This window comes from Formica exsecta, unplaced genomic scaffold, assembly GCF_003651465.1.
Source record: "Formica exsecta isolate Colony F162 unplaced genomic scaffold, ASM365146v1 scaffold90, whole genome shotgun sequence".
Lineage (NCBI taxonomy): Eukaryota > Metazoa > Arthropoda > Insecta > Hymenoptera > Formicidae > Formica > Formica exsecta.
Window position 1 is genome coordinate 166,682 of NW_021853667.1, and position 16,824 is coordinate 183,505.

At 30.6% G+C, this 16,824-nt stretch overlaps 4 protein-coding genes and 1 pseudogene across 5 annotated transcripts in view; 3 read left to right on the forward strand and 2 right to left on the reverse strand.

The window, feature by feature from the left end:
* The window catches only part of LOC115245010 (rRNA methyltransferase 3, mitochondrial), a 110,552-nt gene extending 101,903 nt beyond the window's left edge, over positions 1-8,649 (forward strand). The window contains exons 3-6 of the mRNA XM_029823065.1: positions 6,551-7,356; positions 7,437-7,675; positions 7,779-7,934; positions 8,009-8,649. Of these exons, the coding sequence (XP_029678925.1) occupies positions 7,016-7,356; positions 7,437-7,675; positions 7,779-7,934; positions 8,009-8,625 (1,353 nt within the window). The 5' untranslated portion in view covers positions 6,551-7,015 and the 3' untranslated portion in view covers positions 8,626-8,649. The remainder of the gene's footprint in view (positions 1-6,550; positions 7,357-7,436; positions 7,676-7,778; positions 7,935-8,008) is intronic.
* Positions 13-2,785, forward strand: LOC115245015 (zinc finger protein 239-like). The gene is made up of 5 exons (XM_029823072.1): positions 13-545; positions 750-917; positions 1,444-1,613; positions 1,831-1,993; positions 2,505-2,785. Exons 1-5 carry the CDS (start codon positions 539-541, stop codon positions 2,738-2,740), a joined length of 744 nt encoding a protein of 247 aa, XP_029678932.1. The 5' UTR covers positions 13-538; the 3' UTR covers positions 2,741-2,785.
* Positions 3,129-6,246, forward strand: LOC115245017 (annotated as a pseudogene).
* Positions 8,650-8,903: 254 nt separating the features above from the next.
* Positions 8,904-14,949, reverse strand: LOC115245003 (gamma-tubulin complex component 3). Of its 2 annotated transcripts, none has more exons than XM_029823051.1 (12): positions 14,697-14,949; positions 13,882-14,039; positions 13,595-13,724; positions 13,104-13,524; positions 12,499-13,001; positions 12,117-12,309; positions 11,822-12,026; positions 11,503-11,724; positions 11,239-11,370; positions 10,910-11,167; positions 10,540-10,712; positions 8,904-10,338 (listed from the first exon to the last, which is right to left on the reverse strand). In XM_029823051.1, exons 1-12 carry the CDS (start codon positions 14,773-14,775, stop codon positions 9,651-9,653), a joined length of 3,162 nt encoding a protein of 1,053 aa, XP_029678911.1. In that variant the 5' UTR covers positions 14,776-14,949; the 3' UTR covers positions 8,904-9,650. The 2 variants fall into 2 exon arrangements, 1 of the variants encoding a protein (XP_029678911.1); XR_003885470.1 differs by having other exon boundaries at positions 9,962-10,338; positions 10,436-10,712; positions 14,697-14,947.
* Positions 14,950-16,398: 1,449 nt separating this feature from the next.
* The window catches only part of LOC115245054 (odorant receptor Or2-like), a 7,899-nt gene continuing 7,473 nt past the window's right edge, over positions 16,399-16,824 (reverse strand). The window contains exons 4-5 of the mRNA XM_029823131.1: positions 16,657-16,812; positions 16,399-16,443 (exon numbers count right to left, since the gene is read on the reverse strand). Coding sequence (XP_029678991.1) covers positions 16,399-16,443; positions 16,657-16,812 — 201 coding nt within the window. The remainder of the gene's footprint in view (positions 16,444-16,656; positions 16,813-16,824) is intronic.

Genomic DNA, 16,824 nt, shown 5'->3' on the forward strand with positions numbered 1-16,824 from the left:
ATACGTTATAATCGCAATTTTCGCTTGTGACAAGTGTCATTTTTCTTTTATTTTATTTTACACATTTAATTATTTTATATATTATACATTGAATAATTCTCTTTATATTTTACATTAAATAACAATTTCTTTCTTTATACTACACGTATTTGTCAGTATAATTTTACCTTTCAGACGAATCATAAATCTGATCGCTTTTTTTACTATTGCCTTTTAGCAACACCTGTACCACGAGAATGATTTGAATACAAGATGTTTCGAAATATGCCACATGCGCAATTGCAAAGTTTATTATCCAAACAGCGATCAAACTCCGCCCTAGATGAAAACACCGCCTTTGACATGCGCCGGAGGGTCGTTTGCGCGACTGCACCGCTTCTTACCTCTAATCTGATCGCGTTTAATCTGACCAAAGTGCTAAAATGCTGCTTGTGTAATTCGGCGCGTTAGATCCGTTTACTCGTGAAACCATAATTACCATTATACAAACAATTACTCGTGTAAATTGACAAGTCAACGGAAATAAGAAGCTATCGTAATGTCCGGTAAGCGTAGAAAATTACGGAAAAAAAATTCGCGTTATAAATATTCCTTTAAATAAGCGAAAGATTCTTAATACACGTATTCTAAATTCCATACTTGTTAAAATATAAATGATCGTATCGTTGTCGCTACAGTAAATGCTTGAAAGGGAATATATCTAATGTTATATAATTACAATTTAATGAAGTGAATAATATATTAATTAGTATGGAACGCAACGCAAAATGCACCGCTGGATTTGAGTAGAAATGGGGCTGCATGGAAAACCGGTGTTGTTAATGCTTTTAAATTTCAACGATGTCTTCCTTGCCAAACTTGCGGTAAAAGTTTCGACAGACCTTCACTTTTAAAAAGACATCTACGAACCCATACAGGTAAATATTGAGAGGAATGTCAAAAATTCGTCTTTTTTCTAATAATCTCTCATAACATTCTCCTAAAAGATTTTACTATTCTTAGAATAATAAATATTATATACTGTGTTATTAATGGTGAATAATATGGAATATAATAATTAATAATAACGTTATATCTGCATCCTATACTTAATAATTTGTTGTGATACACGTAACGATTTATTTATGAAAAATAATTATGTTTTTTTCCGAATGATAGAGAAATAATTGCATTCTAATTGTTATTCAGTCTATTTCTGTGATCACGAATTAAAAAATTTAGAGAATTTAAGTATCGAAAATCCTTCACATATTCTACGTTATACTGATATTTATAAAATTATTAAATTACAATTAAATAATAAATATATAATAAAACAATAATTAAATAACAAAATTATTAAGGATTTTACAAAGAAAAAGTATTATGTAAAATTGTGTTTGAGAATTTGCTTTTTTTATATTTTTGCAAACACAATTAATATTATAAAATATATTATTTTAGGAGAGAAACCACATGGCTGCACGATATGTGGTAAAATGTTTAGCACAAGCAGCTCGTTAAATACTCATATTAGGATTCATACCGGTGAACGTCCTCACGAATGCCCGATGTGTGGAAAACGCTTTACCGCCTCCTCGAATTTGTATTATCATCGCATGACGCATTACAAGGTTCCTTTTCTTATTCGAAATACTGCGCATTTAGTGGTGTAAAAAATAGACTATAACTAAATACGGAAAGTAAATCAATCTGTAAAAATAGTTTTTTTTAGGGTAAAGTACTCTAATTGTTCAATACTACAATAATTATAAATTATCCGTAAATAAGAATACGAGATATTGCAAAGAATATGCAATGTTTTGATATATAATATAATTTGAAATGCAGGAGAAGCCACATAAATGTGACGAGTGTGGACGATCCTTTCCAACTCCCGGTGATTTAAGGGCTCACGGGTATTCTCATACCGGTAATTGGCCATTACGTTGCCCAGTGTGTAACAGAGGATTTTGCAAAATTGGCGCCTTACATCATCATATGAAATCACACGGTAATGCGACGAATTCTATAATAAAGATAAGAATTTTATCTACTTATTGTTTATTGCCGTTAGTATTTTGAAAATATTAATAATTTACTTCTTTTAACCTAATCATTTTTTTTTTAAATCGGCAAAATCTTTAATCGAGCTAATCCATACGTTGATAAAATTCTTTAAGACTTGTAAATATACGTCGAATAATTCAGATGATGTTTAGAAGAATCTATAAATTTCTGTATCGAAGTAATTATCATTACACGTCGTCGTCCTTGAATTAATAATTTTTCATAATTTTTCGACTATGCTAAAAAAATATTGCGTTGCTTTTTCTGATAGTTACAGGGAGAAAATAGCATGTAACTTATTACAGCTTGAGACGTCAAATATAATAATGTGACGAATTATCGCTTCCTAATTATATAACAATTTACAAATACAATTTTATTATTAAATATCGAGAATACGCAAAACAGATCGTAAAATTAAACAGCTATTTATATTTAAAATTCTTTCTTTACAGGCGATCATTCTTATCGTTGTAATATCTACAATCAGAAGCCTCCCATGATCAGTAATTTACGAATTTATGAACATCAATATAATTCTCATGTGTCAAATAACAGCACAACTGATTACATGCATAACGGTATTGCAAACATAGAAATTATCAAGTTCGAAAGTCTCGGTAACAATTACATGCAATTACCTGCATTGTATCCATGGTCTTCTTGGATGCCATCACAATTTCAAAATTAATTCAATCGTGTTATATTTATATGCGCGACTATATAAACCATTATTTATTTATTATAAAATGATAAAAATGTTAATGAAAAATATTATTTAATCAATATTTATTAATTATATAGCCACATGTGAGTAATATATATAAGATAAAAATAATATATTATACGAGTAAATAATCTTTTGGGCCCTTCTTCTTAATATTCTTTTTCCCCCTATAGCCTGTATATTTATTTATCTCATTTTAAATATAGAAAAAGAAATGTCTAATATAATAAAATATTTCTATTATTACACCCGAAATCTAAATGCATATTTAAAAAATTTAATTTTATTAAAAAATTATTAAAATAGATTTTATCTATTATATACATACATATATTCTGTACGTACACAATCGTATATAATATTCGTTAAAATGATATGGACTTTACAGAGATCTTTACACAGAGAATCTTTAAAAGACCTTCAATCTTCTGTGTGACAATGCGACTCTAAATAGCATTAGCACCGTATACGCTACCTTTAATAATTAAAATTGTAAGAGTTTTAGAATAAATGTTTCTCTCTCCCTTATTTCCTGGGAATGCGACAATATGTTGGAACTTTTCTCGATCCCGTTAAACGGCAAGATTATCGTAATTGCATCGTTTTCATACGACAATATTTGCTACGTTATATCAAGTCGCTAATGACTGTAATTAACTTTGCTAAGCTATATGGGGAAGCAAAATTGGGGGATGCACACAGTATCTCACGAACCTTTGTCACGTGCGCTTCGATTTATATTAATTATCTTCGTCGATGTTATCTCTCAATTTTTTATTATACACCATGAGCGGTGTGTGGCGAACGATCGAATGGACATCGAAATGCTCCAAATGCTTATATAGTGTATTTACCATCTCCACGATATGCTTATTGAACTTTTCGATGCTAACTCAATTGATGGATATTTTTCTCGTTGTTGATAATATGGACGACTTTGCTACGACTTCCTTAATGTTTCTCTCGGCTGTCGGTGCATTTTGCAAAGCGGTTACTGTCGTAACTCGGCGCAGTGAAATTATTAATTTGATCAAAATATTGCAAGAGAAACTATGCAAACCCAGCAGTGAAGAGGAGATTAACATCCAGATGAAATACGATAATTTAATCAGGTATTCAATATATCCAGATACAAATGTTTACAATACTAATCTTGCGCTTGATAAATAGATAAATCGGTTAATTAGAGTAAACAATTATTATAATTTATATATAGGTTTACAATCTCGTATATCAATTAAATAGATTTTACAGAAGTAAAGAAAAAAATTTAATTTTAAAATGATAATCGATAAAAGTTATTCATTTTGAAAACAAAACATATATCTCTAATATTATAAGTTCACTGAAACTACGATTCATCTCTATTTATAATAAAATAATAAAGACACAAAAATAAAATCTAATTATTAGAAGCATTTCTAACAATTGTGTGTATATTTATACAAAAAATATAAATTTCTGAACAAAGCTTGCCAGTTATTTTCAAGCTTAAACAGATATCGTGGCATTTCTTTAATGAATTGCATTTACGATTATTTGTCCTTACGTTAATATGTTCAATGTTTTGCTATTATATCATTTATCGATTATTTCGATTTATATGTATGCAGAACGTATTCCATAAATTACACATTACTGGCATCGTTCTCTGCCACTGGTGCCACAATAGGAGAGATCCTCGCTGTTTTACAAGGCGAATTACCTTATAGGGGGTGGGTGCCCTATGACACTTATTATTCGCTCGTTTTATTCTGTTTTACGTCTCTTCAAGAAATGCTGGCTTTAATTTTTGGCACGATCGTGAATATTGCTACGGAAACTTTGGTATTAGGATTTTGCTTACAAGTATGTTCGCAACTTGAAATTCTCAAACATCGTCTTCGCACAGCGATAAAATCTGATGGAAAGGAAAAAATGAGAGCCCCTCGAAAAATATATCATACAAGAAAAGCAGATTTTCAAAACACAATTCGTTATCATCTGTGCATAATTAGGTGAGTCAAGCAGCTAGAAAAATTGGTTTTATATAATATATTCATTTTATAAAATTTCTGTCAAATCTTTTAAATAATACTTGATGTAATTATATACATTGCTAATAAATATATGCTATCCAGTGATTATTAAGTTAATTAAACAACGGCAAAAGCTGTATCAATTATTTGTAATATGCATGTAAATTTCATATCTCTTCATAAAAGAAAAAAATTTTCTTGAACGGATGAGAAAAATTGTTCATTGAAATCGATGAAAAAGATGGATTATTGTCCGCTGGCTCGAGTTTGTGCCCCGAATTTTTCAGAAGTTTCATTTCCCATCGAAAATCGCGGAAAATTGCGCATGGTTTATATATAATTTATTACATAATAAGCGTATATTGACAGATTTGTCGAAATGGTCAATGAAGTATTCAGCCAAGTACTCTTTGTCCAATTTTTCGCCAGCATATTAATATTGTGTACGAGCGTGTATTATCTGTCATCTCATATAACAGTTGCGGATTTTGTGAAATTAATTATCTACACATTTTACATGTTCGTGCAGATCTTTGTTTATTGCTGGGCTGGAAATGAAGTTATACTCAAAGTAAATCATAATTTTTTTTTACATAAAAAGAAATGTATTCAGAGACAAAAAAAAAGAACAATGTTACAGCAGAAAAAATAATTTAATTATATTAATCGTTTCCAATCGTGCAGAGCACTGGATTAAGCGACGCGGCATACGAAATAAATTGAACATTGGTAACGATTAGCGAACAAAAGGATTTGCTGATGATAATGAAGCGTAGCACGAGACCTATCAAGTTCACTAGTAGCTTTTTAGTGACGCTGTCTCTGGACTCTTACGCTAACGTCAGTACTACAATGGATATTTTCTTTGACACTGCTTAGAATAAATAGTGTCCACGACACTCATATACTATACAAAATTTTATTTTATAGATTCTCAAAACGTCTTACTCTGCGTTTAACGTTTTGCAGCAATCTTGAGATGCAAATCATGAAGTTTGTCTTTTCACAATGCATGATGTATACGATAACTTCCCACGAATAAATTATTTGTCAGCGTGCGGAACTATTCATATAAAGAGAATATATAAGAATCGAAATATATCTTAGATAATGCATCTTAAATAATACACAGAGAGGATATTTGGAAACTCTTTCTATAATTATTATTAATCGACTCATGCAACCAATGTTAATATCGCAAGCACCTCGCGTTTTAGCTCTTGATAAATGTCACAAAATAAAAAAGATAAAAAAAAAGATAAAATATACTAAACGCATTTCTCAAGCAAGAATGTTATTTTTTAGTAATATTCTTTCTCTTTAAGTAAAATTATGTAAAATTCCATATATGTCATATTCAATTGTCGATTAAATATCGATCGCAGGGCTATAAGAAATGTCGTTATATACATCAAGTCGCTGATGATGACCGTTATTAACTTTTTAAATGAAACACTCGGTGTGTATATAGCATTATTTATAATTGTAATTTTTGAAATATAAATTACTGTCATTTCTTATATACTTGATTATGTTGTCCTGATAATTTGCCAATTTTTGATAATTTCAAATTTCTCATTGTGTTCAAACTACTCTGAGATCTATAAAATTTTGTTTTCATTTTTTCTTCTTTTTTCGCAATTCTTAGAAATTCAGTTCGTGTCTTATCTAATACGTACTTACTTCTTATTTGATTATATTCTCCTGATGTTTTTTTTTTCGATTTTTGAGAGTTTTCTTCTTCTTTTCTGGCTAGATTTCCGTTCACTAATGAGATACAATATACAGTATATCTTGAGAATTTGAAACGGAGCACACACTATAATCATGATGCACGAATATTTAGATACGATGCGAATGCCTAAAATTATCTGCGTTTGTTTGACGCTACGAGCTACGAGTACTGCAAGTGGTTGATTGACCAATCAGAATAAAGAGATCTTTGCTCCGATTGGTCTAACGCTTTCAGCAGTTACAACGTCAAGGAGATGAAAGCAACTGTAGTGCAACTTCATGTGACTTTATATTCCAAGGTGCTGATAGCTCGCTCCAGCTGATATGCCGAGTGTACACAAAGGCACGCGGTCAGTAATCGAGATTCAGCAACGTTATAAAAATATGAACGTGTTACAGTAGAAAATAAATATTATTAATATAATAATTTTTGAAGTAAACTTATGAAGTATTGATTAACGTATTTAAGTGAACTTTCAAAATAAGAATGTTGCTCAGCACAGTGCAGTTATCGATCAGATCGATTTCCAGCGTAAATTTTTTGAGATCGATCAATCTAAGGCCAAAATTAAAATGCAAATATACTAGGTGGACTAATCGGTCTCCTATTGCGATTGTCAATGAACATCAGCTTTTCGACGAAACAACTAATGATACAAAAACAATAAAAACCAAAATATCTGAAAAAGCTTTTAAAACACATAAGGAGAAATCTAAAATACAGAAAGGAAAAGAGAAGAAAAAAAAGGAGATTGAAAATAAAGTGGGAGAAGTTATTACCACAGAACAAGGATATAAATGCATTAAAGCAGATGATAGGCTTGTAAGGTATGTGTAGTTCCTTAAATAATATATAGATCATATCAGTCTACGTGTAAATAATATCACATGTATTTTTCATGTTTCAGCTCTTTAATGATAGATGTCAAAACAAGGAACAAGAGAGAAAAGAATAATAGTATGTTGTTAGAAGGCTTTCGTTTGATTAAAGATGCAGTTGAAGCAGGGACAAAACCAAAAGCCATATTCTTCAATAGAATATCTGAAATATTACCATTGTCACTGTCCAAGGAAGTAAAATTGTATAAAGTTCCATATCGTACAATTCAGTTGTGGTCTAACTTAACAACTTCTCCTGGAATAATTGGTAAGCATCTCGATTTTACAAATATGAAAATAAATGCAGGCAAGTTGATGTAACTTTAAAGAAACGGATATAATTATATATATATAATTATTCTTTGATACAGGAATCTTTGAAATCCCAGATGTGACTGCCAAGCAATCTGCTGATGATGCTATACCTCTGACTATTATCTGTGATAATATTAGAGAACCTGGGAATTTAGGAACTATTGTTAGAGCTGCTGCCGCAGTTGGTTGCGAAAAGCTGCTGTTAATGAAAGGTAATTTATATATAAAATGTTATTAACTTTACAGTTTTAAAAGCTTGTTTCCTTAATTCGTTGTTCTGTTTCAGGATGTACAGATTTGTGGGATACCAAAGTATTGCGTAGTGCTGTTGGTGCACATTTTCGCATACCAATACATACATCTGTTTTGTGGGATGAAATTCCAACGTTAATAAGCAACGAATCGATGATATTCCTAGCAGACAACAATATAGCATATGAAAATAAGTTACAAGATAATAAGGTTAATCCAGAATCAAATGTAAGTACTTTCATTGAAGCTGATGATAATAATGTGAAACAAGATAATTACGATACCAACAGTAATCAAATCTTTGAAAACGATAAACCAATAGAGGACGCGGTAGAGGAATTGGTAGATCAAACTAAATCGCACAAACCAACTGCAAAAACTAAATCACTAGTAAAAAAGTTAATATCTCAACTTCCAGTTGAATCTTATTACACATTAGATTTTACAAAGAAAGAAATAGTACTTGTAATTGGTGGGGAAACTGAGGGTGTAAGTCTCGAATCGTGCAAATTGCTCCACGCGAGAAATTGCGTTCGTGTCAACGTACCGCTGACTAACGGCGTTGACAGTTTAAATGTTGGTGTAGCTGTTGGTATCGTTACATTTGAAATGAAAAGACAATTTGTGACGAAAAATATAGATGATGAATAAAATTATTTTTTTATATGATATACATAGATAATACTTCATAAATCTACCCCAATTACTTTCACAACGATATAGAAAATACAATACTACATTTATTGCTTGGATATTAACCTTTGATATTAAGATATTTTTTTATGGTTTAATAAAATATTTATGATCCTTATTAATGATTTAAATTAGGGTTTTATTTCTATATTTTGCACTTTATATATAACAATATTTTAATACGTCATATGCTGAAAGAAAGAGATAATAGAAAATGATAACACTCTATGAATTTATTAAAAATTTTATATATATACATTCAGTAATGCAATATTTCATTTTAATATAAAAATAACTTATGTGCTGAACGCTGCACTATTTTTCTAATATGGCAAAAAAGAAAATGTGGCTTATTAAATATGGCGAAAAAGTTGATTGATATAGTCTATGCAATACAATTTAAAGAGAGTATATGCTCTTATATCTAATAATAAACTAGTAATAACATGATATATATCGATATATGTATCTAATAAAAATTTTTTAAATAAATTCTTAAATAATAAAAGTACTATAATTAATCATATTACTTTAATGTCGAACATATCGTAACAGAACAGCCATACTGCTACTACTACTACTACTACTACTAATATGGCAAACATTCTATACTATTTGATCTATAATAGTATACAGTGAAAAATATAAATTTTCAATTTCTGTACAGCTACTAAAAAATTTATAGATTATGTGCTCTCTACATATGTATATAATTTTCTGTCATAATTACAAAACTTAAAATTCTAAAGCTTTTTAAATGAAAATACAGCAAGAATATTGCATAAATATAAGAAGATGAGGGCAATGCAATTAATATTATCAATACAGTTAATATCAATGTTGTAAAAAAAAATGCGTGGTATAATCCACAATTATATAATATATAAATCTCTAATGAAATAAGTTTGCATGTATAAGAAAATATATAAATTTTACAATTAGTTTAAATATATTTTTTGATTCAGTTGCAAAATGTTGCAAGCTTAATTAATGCAACAAAAGAGTATACGTTTCCAACGACACCGTTTGTGATGAGTATTTCTTTGTAAATCTGTGCTATGTGAGCTAATGTCTGAGATAGTTTCACTTAATAGAGAGCCATGGACTGATATAATCTCATTATCTCGAAACCATTCTGGACTAGTATTATATATCAATGTATGAGATTCTTCATTAGCTATTTTGTTGATTTTAGAGTTTGTGGATTCATTTTGATTAGACATAGATATAGATGCGGTGTAGGTGCAAACTTTTGATTTGTTTTGAACAGAATCCTCGTACACATTAATTTCAGAATCAGCAGTTATAATTGTATTATTTATTCTTATAACTCTATTACTAGAATGCACTTCAGTTTCTAAATTTGGTAAATTCAAGTCATTCTTGATAGACATTTTTCCTGATACAGTCTTTTGTAATGGGGACAACGTTAATCGTGCGTGGCTTAAAGTAAAATCGCATTTGTTGTAATCAAAATTGGGCGTTAACGGAGTTTGAGCTTCGTGAATATTTTTCCGAATCTCTAATTCCACATGTGACAATATTTGTTTTTCCAAAAATATTCTAAACGTATGTTTACTTAATTCAGCATTTCTCAAATTGGTTCTACACCTTCTTTTGTGCAAAGCGACAGAATCGTCGACATCTGTCATCGATATGGATGATTGTGGTCTATAAAAAAAATTAGTGGTATCATGATGTTTATACAAAGAACGAACCAAAGAAGGATGATTATTCGAAAAATCAAATATCATGCTTGTGTCCTTACTATTAAAGTTAGATGAATTCTGCTCAGTTGGAATATAGCATTTATTAGAAATATTACTTGGATCAATGAAGTTTTCTGATAATATTTCCGCTGCCGATTGTCACTTGCATCCGAAGAAAGTCTGATCGCTTTGTCTACGGTGTTGGTATGTTAACGGCGCGACTAGTCGGCTATCCTTACTTTTGTAATATTCATTAAAATCTAATCGTACACTAAGTAACTGTAGCGACACATCTTCAGCAGAGGCTAACATTAGTAAAAATTTCTGTACACGATCCTGTGAAAGAAATATATTGCTTTTATAAAACCAATTCTTGAGAATGTAGATATATAAAAAATAAGCAACTTGAATTTTTTACATCTAGAGCATTATTGCAAATATATCAAATCATTACTCCGATAAAGGAACCATATAAACCGTATAAATAGGAATATCATGCTAATGATAACAAAATTAAAACATTTCATTATTACCTGATATGTTTTCGAAAGCAATTTGAGATGTATTGAAAGTGTGTTTAGATATTTTGAAAATGCAGCCTCTCTTTCTATATCTTCTTGATCTTTTTTACTTGTACGACCCCATTTTTTCGTTTGCTCAGACTTCTGCACGAAATTATCGGTGTTTAATCTTGCCTCATATTCCTGAGTAGCACGCGCAAGAAAAGTTTCCTCGAGATTCTGAAGATCTAATATTGGGCTATAAACTGAACGTAGATGATCCATAAGTTCCTGCAACATTAGGAGTACAAGTAAGAATGTGTAATGTAAGTTAAAAACGCGCGATTTTCGTAAATATTTACCTGTGATTTCTCGTCTAATAATGTACCATGTCTCACAGAATCTACAAAATGATTGTGAGCCACAATTATATCATCAAGGGACGTTGCTTGAAGAAGTTGCTTCGCAAATGTATCCCAAGAACATTCGATTACCTGCAATTAATACAACTTTCTCCCTTGATAATTGCTCGCAATATAATAATTTCTACAAATCTAATTTCAATAATAAAAATTAATAGTATAGATTTTAATCATTAACAATAACTTAATGATACACAGTGTTACCTCAAACAGAAAGTAATATTGCATTTGATGAACCAAATGAACCATGCTGCTAGTAATCAGATGGATATGATTCTGGATTGGCAGTACTTCTGGCATTTTTCTGAACATCTTGGCCGATGTTGTCTGTTGCTTCCAAATAGCAGACAAGATCGTTTCCATTCTCTTTGCTCTCCATAATGCAAAAAATACCATTTGATATGTTTGCCTGCATGGCTCTAAAATCTGGATAGAAAAATATTGTATATAAGATTATTTAAGTTACATTTAACAAATTTTGCAATTGTATGTGTGTGATATATTACGACTTGATGCTTTTTACCGTTCCTATAGGTCCATCAACATTATAGTCTAGAATAAAAACATCCCAGCCTGTCTCATTTTCTGATGGTGCTAACAATCTGACATCTAAACGTTTTTGCACATCTAAATCATCTAACTTTGAACTAGTTGCTCTTATTGCAGTTTCAAGAATAGAGGATAAATTATGAGGATATAAAGAACTTGCTGATTTAGCCAATTCAGGTCTGAAACATACAATTAAAACGATTTTTCAAAGCCGAAACGTAATGGAACAAAAGAATATTGTCGCAAATGCATTAAAAAGATATCGTTACTCCAGCAAATGCATAAGATGTTGAATAAAGTGGCCTTGGCCAAGTAAAAGATATCCTTTGATTCCCTGCAAATGATCCATGAGATGATATTGTTTTGTCAATATTTCAACAACTCTTGTTGATGTTTCCTTATAAGCAGCATTCATCATAGTTTGTAAGCGACCATCTGGATCCATATCAAAAAAAACTTCGACTGAAAAATAAACGGCATAGCATTAAATATTTTTTTGAATTTGACGAAATTTATAAAATGATCTCCACCTGATATTAAATATTTTATAAATAATATTAAATAGTAAATTTTTTATCGAACAATTTAAAGGAAAATATTAAAATCGTCTTATTGTAAAAATAGTATCAGTAATCAGATTGTCATATTTACCATTATATTCTTCGTCACAATTTCTGAACACATCTGCATGTCTATCTTGCCAAGGTGAGAAATCTTTACAAACTTCGCGTAAGAAATTAATGTTCTTTCCTGTTCCTAGAATTTTCTTTGCTTGGGCTTTACTAATGAAGGATGGCACCATTGAATTCCTCACTTGATACTTTTCGTGCCACATTCTGTCACCACTAACATCAGCACATGCTTGAATGAAAAACTCTTTATACGGATCGTCTAACTCTCCATCAGCAATCCATCTCATTAGCATATTGTACAGGGGATTGCATACACTTTCCAAAACTCTCTTGACTAAATTCTTCACAATAGCATCTCCATGATAGCTGAATTCGTAAACAATAGATGCCAATGCACCACCTTTTTGGCCTTGGCAAGCTCTTACTATACTTGCTAACCATTTTAAAGTTTCCAAAGGATCACATGTCCAAAGATGTAAATGAGATAATGTAACACCATATGCAACCATTTGATTTTGCGACCTATATATATAATATATATATATATATATATTTTTTTAATTAATGCGATTCTCATATATCTTTAATGATATACTATAGCATATACATTGAATTCATTCCTACCTATTCACCTCTTCCTGCATTATAGCTATGAATCTATAATATTCTGACAATTCTTTATGCAGAGCAGCAACAAAACTGTCAGCAACTCTACCCGCACCAGCTACAGACATTCTCTCCAATCCTTTTCGCACTACATTATGTAAATAGCCTAATTCACTCAATCGTAAAACAGCTTGCTTTTGTGATCTATTAATCTTTGCTACAGGATCTATCTGAAAACCGTAGCTCGAATGTAACTTTAGAATCTTTCCTTCAACACTTTGGAAAGAATATATCAAGTCCTGAACCAATACATCCTCTGAAATACATTCTTCATTAAATATTTTACTCGGATTTACTAACAATGCTCTCGAACTTGTTTCTGTGGTATTCAGTGATACAATTTGTTGCGCTTGGGAACATGATGTTTGTGATGATTGTCCTAAATATACAAAGAAACAATTAGAGAACTTTGATGAGTGCCTTAATAAATTCCACAATGCTATTCTTACCACTAGTGGATGCAATTGTACTTAAACCCAATTTCATGTCTGGAAATGCAAAAATTCTGTCCTTTATTGCTTCTGCTGACTGACTCATGTTTAGCAGAAATAATAAAATACTTATACGATTCTTCAGTGGCTAAAGAAAGAACAATATTTATATAAAAACATATATACAGTTATATCCAACATTTACATATTTATATTGTATGATTTTAACTTTGTTAATTTAAATGAATATGAAACAGAAGGTTTAAAGAGAGGGAGAGATATATAAACTGCAAGATTTTTATTACCCCATCTTTTAAGTCATTATGTAGTTTATCAAATTGTACTGCATCACGTGGTGATAATTTACTCTTTATATTTGTTGCTACAGTCATTTCATCCTCTCTCAGTGTTCCTGTAGATGATAATAACCCGAGGGAAAAACGCATCAATCTTCTAGTCAACTCTGAAAGATATAAAAATTATTAACTAAATATATAATACTTGTAAATATTTATATGTTACAAACTATGCTGTAATATCTAAGAAATACTATGGAATTATTAACAATTGTTGCAAATCCAAGAAGAAATTATACATATCAGAATCCTTAGAATTAGACTTATCCCTCATATTGTGAATACAAGCTTAGCAAATCCAAGATACACAAGCAAACTATTACCATGATTGATAGGCAATTCTCAATAAATTTTAGTGCATTATCACCAACTGATATATAGTAAAGTAGTAGCGTAAAATGAGAGCCCAAATAGTTATAGAAAAGAATTGATTCTAAGGCATAAATATAAGATGCATAATAATCAAATTCTAAAAAGGTTCATATCAAGAAACTTTATACATTTAAAATTTATTCACATATTAAAATAATCAGACATTTTATAAGATGCTTTTCTGAAGATGTTTCCCATCAAATGTTGTTGTACATACGATGACAGAACATAAACAAAGATTTATTCTAAAAATATAACAGGACATTAAAAATGCTTAACAGCAATATTTGAAGCGAAAAGCGTAGTAATTAATTCGAGTGAAATGAGGTATGTATGTATCGCAATCATCTCAAATATAAATTATATTGACAGTAGTCTGAGGAAAGACTCACCTGGCTTTTGTTCGCCAAAAAAGGACTTAATCATGTTCTGCACCAGATCGGCAATAGTTTCGGCTTCCGCGGGATTCATGTTTGCGTATTTTGCCTCACGGTCTTGATTTATATCGATCACATCTAAATAACGATACTCATTCTTCGCGATTCCTTCAACACTGTCTTTGGTTTTCGTTAAAAGCGGCAAACATACTCGAACGCATTTTATTATTTATTTACTCGAAGAGGAGAGAATCCGAGAGTGAATACATCGGTTTTTTCTTTTTTCGTGGGACTTATATTTCTCGCGCCATCTGCATCCACTTTGACGCTTCGAAACTTGATAGCCGCATCTCTGAGCTGACGTCATTTCTGGTATCTCTTCTAACTTGCCGCCACATTCATGATTCGTGAATCAGGACCGTGGATATCGTGTACGGAACATTTAATTATATCATCAAGAGTAATATCGTATGTACAGGTAAAAATATATAAAAATATATTAATTGAAAAATACGTATACGAGAGGGGAATAAATGGGAAGTTACATTAAATTTAAAAACTATAGCTATATATATATTGCGTCGTACAAATATTTCCTGGATTTACGTTCCTTCCTTGTGCTTATAACTCCAATTCTTTTCTTGTATCTTCGATCTTTAACGCTTATATTTTGTCTCTCACAGATAAGTTTAATGTCATTTATTAAAATATCACTGCACATTTGCAAAGTTATTAAATCGCATTTTCTGCTCTCTCTCTATGTGTGTGAGTGTGTGTTTGTTTGTGTGTGTGCGTATTTATTATTTAAACTATTTGAATAAATAAGAAAGAGAATACACATTTGGCAAGGACATTGGCACCGACGAGATATCATATTAAAGACCGATGGTCTTATGTCTTATGGGATATTTAGTGTGATTGAAAAAAAAACTCGCTGCGCGTTATTTTAGTTTATCCAAGTTATTGTTTTATTATCGAAAATGTATAGATCTTTTATGTAACTGCCTCAAGAAAAACAAAACAAACATTTTATTGTAAAATTACTGTTTTATTTTATCGACAATGCAAAGATTTATTTATATCTACAGTAACGCGTGGCGAGTTTTTTTTCCAGTAATATGCTAAATCCCATAAGACCATCGGTATTTAATGATATCTCGTCAATGTTTTCGATAATAAAACAATAACTAGATGAACTAAAATAACCGTATGAATTAAATAATTCGTCTAATTATCTTCGATGCAGTCAAATGGCCGGTAAGTCAATATTCTTCAATTACCTCTGGGTTCATCGGGCTCACTTGATGATTATAAAAATTTACCCAGGACTGACGGTCTTTAATAGTATCTCGTCGGTGACATTGGTTAGCTTGAGTGACAAATTTTTCATCAGTTAAATGCATATTTATATACTTTCATGTGCATTATATTATTTTTGCATTTTACTGCAGAGTAAATAGTTTTTATTCTCGATAGTAAACATAAACAGTAAACTCGATAGTAAACTGACAAATTTCATCATTCAAAATGTGAAGTGAACAGAGATGATAATTTTAAATATCGAAGGCGTCAATATTCTTACAAATACGCGCGCGCGTTAATAAAAAATATATAAGATTGAGATAAAAATATATATTATCAAAAAAATTTTAATATTTAAAGTCAATGACTTGCTACAGAAGCTACAATACTATGCACTTTCAATTACTTTTGTATTTTACGACTGCATCAGGTTAAATACCGAGTACGAAGTTTTCAAAATCTGAACAAATTGAAGGAAAGATAAAAGATTGTAACACTTACTAAAAACTTGAGGATTTTAAACCGTGTTTTAGACAATAGACGAAATGCATCAATACAATATACAAGTGTTTGCAATATATTTTTAATTAATTTATTTTATTTATTTAATTATATTTTTCAATGTATCCAGCATTTCTTTTATTTCAAATATAAATATAATAGAGACACTAACATTGCTGTAAGATTGAAGAGATAAAGTAATCAAGAAACTGCTAGTAAACTTTATAGGGATAGTACCGCGTATCATGATTATCAGCAGATCTTTTTTCTCGCTGACTGATAACAGAGGCCAGTCCATTAGATATATCGCATCTCCTACATTTTGACTCTGCGTCAAATA

Bases quoted from the DNA above. Each gene is read 5' to 3' on its own strand.
- LOC115245015 (XM_029823072.1), top strand. The intron at 918-1,443 runs GTAAATATTGAG...ATATTATTTTAG, and splicing joins ACATCTACGAACCCATACAG to GAGAGAAACCACATGGCTGC. The intron at 1,994-2,504 runs GTAATGCGACGA...CTTTCTTTACAG, and splicing joins TCATCATATGAAATCACACG to GCGATCATTCTTATCGTTGT.
- LOC115245003 (XM_029823051.1), bottom strand. From the start codon at position 14,775: ATGAATCCCGCGGAAGCCGAAACTATTGCCGATCTGGTGCAGAACATG. The intron at 11,168-11,238 runs GTAAATATTTAC...CTAATGTTGCAG, and splicing joins TATTAGACGAGAAATCACAG to GAACTTATGGATCATCTACG. The intron at 10,339-10,539 runs GTGACAATCGGC...TTTTTTTTATAG, and splicing joins CAGACTTTCTTCGGATGCAA to ACCACAATCATCCATATCGA.